Raw genomic sequence first — 5,649 nt, forward strand, 5'->3', positions numbered from 1 at the left:
CCAGGGTGGGCTCATTGATCACTGTGTAACTGTGAACTATCCCAGCTGCGCCTAGCAGAGTTTAGGGAACTTACCAGGAGGACTGCAGGGCTGAGCTGGGAGGGGAGGGGGAGGAGCTGGGTCTTGTAAACCTTGGATTCTCAGCCGCTGTACCCCCACCCCCAACCAAGGCAGGCTGTTCCTTCCTCAGCCTCTTCTTCTGCCCCTTCATGGATGGGCAGCTCACTACCACCACTCTCAGATCCAGGAAGCCTTTCCTATACTGAACCAAAATCTGCCTTCTGGCTACCTATAGCCTCTGCTCCCAGGGTTTGCTGGAGCCACACAGAAGTCCAGTCCTCCTTGCCCAGCAGCTTCTCACACACCAAACTGCAGTGGGGTGTTCCCCCAACACTTCTCAACAACAGGAGGCTCCAGTTCTTCGATTGCACTTGAAAGGGGTAAATACAAACTCTAAAACTTGGCTCAAAAATGCAAATGACAAGTGTTAGGTGATGGAGCCTCAAGGGGAATGATCCTTGACCTGGGCATGGCAGAAGCTGCCTGTTGTGGGGGCTTCAGCTTCTCAAACTAGCTACAGAACTTGGGTTTGGGGTTTTTAAATTCCTAATCCATTATTATAAATTACATTAAAAGTCTGCTAAAATAATACACAACACATTTTTAAAACTGCCGTAATTCTTCCTGAACACCTATTTTCAAATTCTGTTCATATTTCTTCATGAACAACTATGCATGGATGGGCTCTGGTCTGTTGACTACAGTTTGAATATAACTGATACTTTCAGGGACAGGAGGTATACCCAAACCCTGCCTTCCCTGTCCTGGCCTGCACGATGGTGGCAGAGCCCCTCTGGAACAGGGCAACTTCCGTCCTTCCAGGCTGGAGATTTGTAAGTGAGACCCTCCGTGAAAAGTGAGATTTTATAGCCTCTCCAGACTGTATTCCTCCTTGATTGTATTTACTCACCCTCTTCGCTGTCACAAAGAATTCTAGGAGATTTGTGCAAATAAAACAGAATCATTTTAAAGGATGACAAGAAGCCCAGTGAAATGCAGGGTTAGCTAGCGTGGGAGAAGCTGCCCCATCTGAGTCCCAGACAGAGTCCCGAGTGTGTAGGTGGCCAAGTCATATCAAGTTGGATGTGAGAGGTGGTTGATACTTTTGCATTCTGGAAGGAGTGAGTACCATGGTGGGCTTTCAAGGGATCAAGATGATGCATACTCAACTTGGTGATATAAAACAAGATATCTGGTCATACATATTTTACCTATGGTCATTTCTAACATTGCTCTTCAATAAAAGGATGCCCATTGGTGGTTCTGTGGAGGAACGTTGTTCCCAGTACCCTGAGATCCTACAACACCAAGGGTGTCGAACTGGCATCTGGATTTCTCTAGTTTCATAGGCTAGCTGGTACCATCACCAGTCTCAGGGCTGCAGGGAGAGAGAGAGGGACAGACACAGAGACCGGAAAAGAGAGAAACAGAGACAAACACGGAGATTCAGAGGGACAAATATAGACAGAGAGAGACGAGGACAGACAGACACACAGAGAGACAGAGAGAGACAGACAGACAGAGGTAGAGAGGGCGCGCGCACATACACGGAGAGAGGGGCAAACAAACAGGGTAAGGTGAGAAGGAAGAATCAGGAGGAGGGACAGGGCTGCCCTGGGGAGGGGCCCGCAGTGGGCGGGCTCAAAGAGGACCGGCAGCTCAGGGAGTCTGGCTTGCTTGGGCCCTTCCCGGGTGAGAAGCCTCCGAGCCTCGCTCAGCCCTCCCAGGTCCCTTGTTGTCTGACACGAGCAACCTCCTCCTCTGTGTGACTGCTCATCTCTCCCTTCCCCCCCCCTCCTCACTCTCCCCCACACACCCTTTGAGTCTGCGGGTCCTACATATCGCCTTCAGAGCTCTCTTTCTTTCTCCCTGAATTCCACACGCACTTGTGCCCCACAAGCATCAGGGTCCACGGGGGGAAGCCTGTGTTCCGCCTGGGACCGAGAAGACCCCTGTGTGTGAAGAACCAGTAGAGCCAACGCCAGGGAAGGTTGTGCAGAGAGAAAGTTCTAGAGTGTGTGGAGGGGTGATGGCCAAGCTGGCATTCCTTAGGGTCTGGATACATGCTCAGAGCAGGGCGTCTGCATACAAATGAGTGTGGGGTGCGGGGGCTAGGGAGGGAGGAGAAGCAGTGAGAGTGGGGAGAAGCGAGAACACTGCATTGGGAGTCTGTCTCAGGCTGCTGAGCTGGCTCACGGATGGGAGAAGACTGGACGCGGCCTCATGGGGAATTTCCGGGGTCAGCTGGGGTGACATCCACTCCAGGTACCACTCAGTGCTGGGGAGCTCTAGGTACAGCAGAGACTGGTGGGGTGCTGGGTGGCAGGAAAAGGGAACCGACAGGACAAGGAGGGCCAGGCTGTCTGTGCAGGTAAAGACACTGCTGCTGGAACTCCAGGAAGGTTAGAGGGGAGGGTGGAGGGGAGGTGAGAACAGAGGCAGAAGGTGGTGCGATGGGGCGTTGCAGTCTGTGCAGGAGATGAAGGGGCCTGGCTTTGCGGGAACAGGGCAGGGGAGAAAACAGGCTGACCTCCAGGGTCAGCCCCAGGGGAGGGGAAGGGATCACAAGATGCCATCAGCCCAGACATGTGAAGTGGGCAGCAGGTGCCTGTAGCACATCGTCAGCTGTGTACTGAGTATAGTTCTTCAAGGCTTCTGTGTGTTCCCCTTGACCATGATGCCTGTTCTGTATTCACATAGATCTTTCTGATCAATTCTAATTAAACAAGAATTCAGTCTGGATCAGGGGAGTGAGGGGGAGGGAGCTAGTGCCTCCTGGTAGGTCTGCAGTACATGGCTCCGTGGGATGCTGGTGCTGGCCTCTGGGATCAGGTGCCCAGGCCTGTGTTCTGTCACCTCCCAGGTCCCTTCTCTGGACCCCTCTGTCACATGAGGAGACCAGAACACATGTTCTTGGAGGTCTCTGCAACTTTCAACATTCTGGTCTTAGGGCTGTCTCTCTGTGCCTCTGCTGGGACCTTTGGACCTTGAACATCTAGGGTGAAGGACACTTCCAAGATGGTCCTGGGGAGGCGGTTGGCTCTTTAAATCCCCACGGGATGCAGCGCCACCTCCTCCTCCCCTTCCACCCTCCCACCAAGACTACACCAACTTCAAAGCCTAATTACTCCCAATTTGGGCTGTTTCCTTGTTTCTCCAGGTGAGGAAGTCCCTGTCACTTTCACTTTCATATGCAAGGAGTTGGGGGTGGGGTGGGGAGAAGTGATGAGAGCGGTGACTTAATTTTGGGGAGGGAAGGTGAAATGGAATACCAACTAGGCAGGCTGAGTGTGAAGGTGAGAAGTTATAAAGAGAGGGTCCCCCCAACTCCAATGCCTCACTGAGGGGTGGGGAAGCAGGAGAGGGGGTGGGCAAGAAAAAAGAAGGAGCCACCTGTGGGAAACTCCATTAGGTTGGATATGAAGATAGAGTGCCTTCCTGCTGCTGTTAAACGCCATTTCTTTCTTTGTGAGCCCTCCTTTCCATTATGCACATGTGCACCTTGGACAGACCACATCCTTGCTGTGTCCAGATGGCCTGGGGGCTGAGGGAAGGAAGAGAGAAAAGTGCTGGTCCTCAATGAGCCTTGAGGTTGTGGCCCCCAAAGATGCTTCTCAAGAAACAAGAGAACCACTGAGTGCGAGAATCCTATGGAGAGCAAAGTGGGGCGGGGGGTGGGGGGTGGGGAGCGGTTCCGTGGCACCCTCTTCCCTTTGGGGTTAGAGTTGCTCTAGACTCTTGATTGGGTGGGCCATTGAAAGGGAGGGGGTGGGGACAGGACGCCCCTCCCCACTCACCTGGAGAATGCCGGAAGCACCAAGCATGCCCCAGGATCTTTCAGATGGAACACATCTGGCCCAGGCGGAAGGGGTGGCATAGGTGTGTTGAGGGGAGCAAGGGCAGGGACGCCCAGGGCCGAGAGGACAAACATTCAACGGCGTTGGGTGGCCAGAGGGTGGTGACAGGGCCCTTCTTTCTGGAAGAAGCGCGGGGGCGAAGGCGCTTCCTCTAGCGCCCAGGAATGCAGCGGCGGCGGGTTCTAATTAGAGGCCCCCGCGGCAGCAGGCGGCCGAGGGCTCTCTCCGACGCGCTTCTCTGGTTCCCCGGGAGTCAGTGTCCCCGCGTTCGTAGGCACGCCCGCCGCAGCCAGGAGCTGCAGGTGCCGTGCGGGTGCGGGACGCGCCGGGGTCTCCGCAACACGTCCCAGCCGCCCTGCCATCTCTCCCAAGCCCTCGTACCCGCCGGTGCCTCCTTCTTGAGCCCCGCCCCGTCCCGCCAGGCTGCGCCTGGACCCGCGCCCCACACCTAGGGCGCCCCGGCTCCTGAACAATCTCGAAGAGAAAAATTATTATCGGATTAGATGTACTTCGGCTCACTCAGTCTCCCCCCGCCCCAACTTCCCCTCGGCATAATTATTATAATTCCAGGCAAGCCGTCGGAGAGAGTTCCTGGTGTGTGTGTGTGCGCGTGCGTGCGCGCGCATGTGTATGTGAAGGCTTGTCTCTGATCTGGGTCTCCTCCAGCGGCGCGTTCAGGCCCCTCGGCTCCCTTATTTCCCCCAGCTGTGTTCGTCAAATCTTGAGCATCTCAGAGAGCCCTTGCCCTCGCCCCTGGGGAGCTGGAGTGACCCTTGCCTGTGGGGACTCTACCGAAGTAGCTTCCCTCCTCCCCTCAGGATTTGTGCTGTAGACCCTCAGGACCTTCTCTTGGTTCATCTGCCCTTCCATCACCAGGTTTAGGAGGGTTTCACGGGAATGTGTCTTGCCTGGGGGTGGAAGACGTCTCGGATGTGGGTTTGCGGAGCCTCTCACTAAGGAGCCCTCAAACTCGATGCTTTCTCCCTCTTTACCTCTCCCGAAGCCCCTTCTTACATCTCGTTCGGGACTGCATCAGGAAGACGCAGCAGGGCCAGGTGCTGGCCGCGGTCCCCCCGCCACTCCCGGCCGGGTCCCCGCAGTCTTTACGTAACTACGCTGCTTCGAGCTGTTCGGTCTTGTCTCACTGACTTTGCTTTAAGGTGTGTGTGCGCGTGTGTGGTGTGTAAGACATGTCCTTAAGGAAAGTCTCAGGCGGATCTCCCTCTCCCAGCTTGTACTCCTGGCTTCTCTTGACCTCGGGCTGCCCAAGCGTTCGTGCCACTCGTGTGGATCCAGTTTCTGCCTCTCGCAGCTCACTGCTCGCCCCGTCCGACGCCGGGAGCTCCTCTATGCCCGAGAGATCAATGTCCCCGGAAACTCCGCCACCCGCGTCCCAGCCCCGGCCCGAACAGGTCGAAAGTGGCCGCCAAGGAAAACAAACCACCCGCGGAACAGGAGGGCAGGGCAGAGCGCGGGCTCCGGGCCACCGCGGGGCCCTGCCCGAGGGGACGGTGACTGGGGGACGCACACAGGCCGGGGAGAACGTGAAGAAGGCTCACTCACCACCAGATCGGGTAGTTGCCCAGCGCTTGCTTCAGGCCGTAGAGGAATATGAAATATCCGAGCGGGGCCATCGCCGGGCGGGAGATCTCGGAGGGCCAGGAGTCCGCCCCGAGAGCGCGGGCGCCGGAGCGGGCCGGGCCCTGGGAGCTCGCGGGCGGCGGCGCTGGGC

At 56.4% G+C, this 5,649-nt stretch overlaps 1 protein-coding gene across 1 annotated transcript in view; it reads right to left on the reverse strand.

The window, feature by feature from the left end:
• The window catches only part of WNT3A (wingless-type MMTV integration site family, member 3A), a 74,698-nt gene extending 69,147 nt beyond the window's left edge, over positions 1-5,551 (reverse strand). Inside the window, exon 1 of the mRNA XM_010847237.1 lies at positions 5,481-5,551. Within this exon, the coding sequence (XP_010845539.1) occupies positions 5,481-5,551 (71 nt within the window). The remainder of the gene's footprint in view (positions 1-5,480) is intronic.
• Positions 5,552-5,649: the final 98 nt, after the last annotated feature.

Source organism: Bison bison, unplaced genomic scaffold, assembly GCF_000754665.1.
Source record: "Bison bison bison isolate TAMUID 2011002044 unplaced genomic scaffold, Bison_UMD1.0 scf7180017864248, whole genome shotgun sequence".
In the NCBI taxonomy this organism is placed as follows: Eukaryota; Metazoa; Chordata; class Mammalia; order Artiodactyla; family Bovidae; genus Bison; species Bison bison.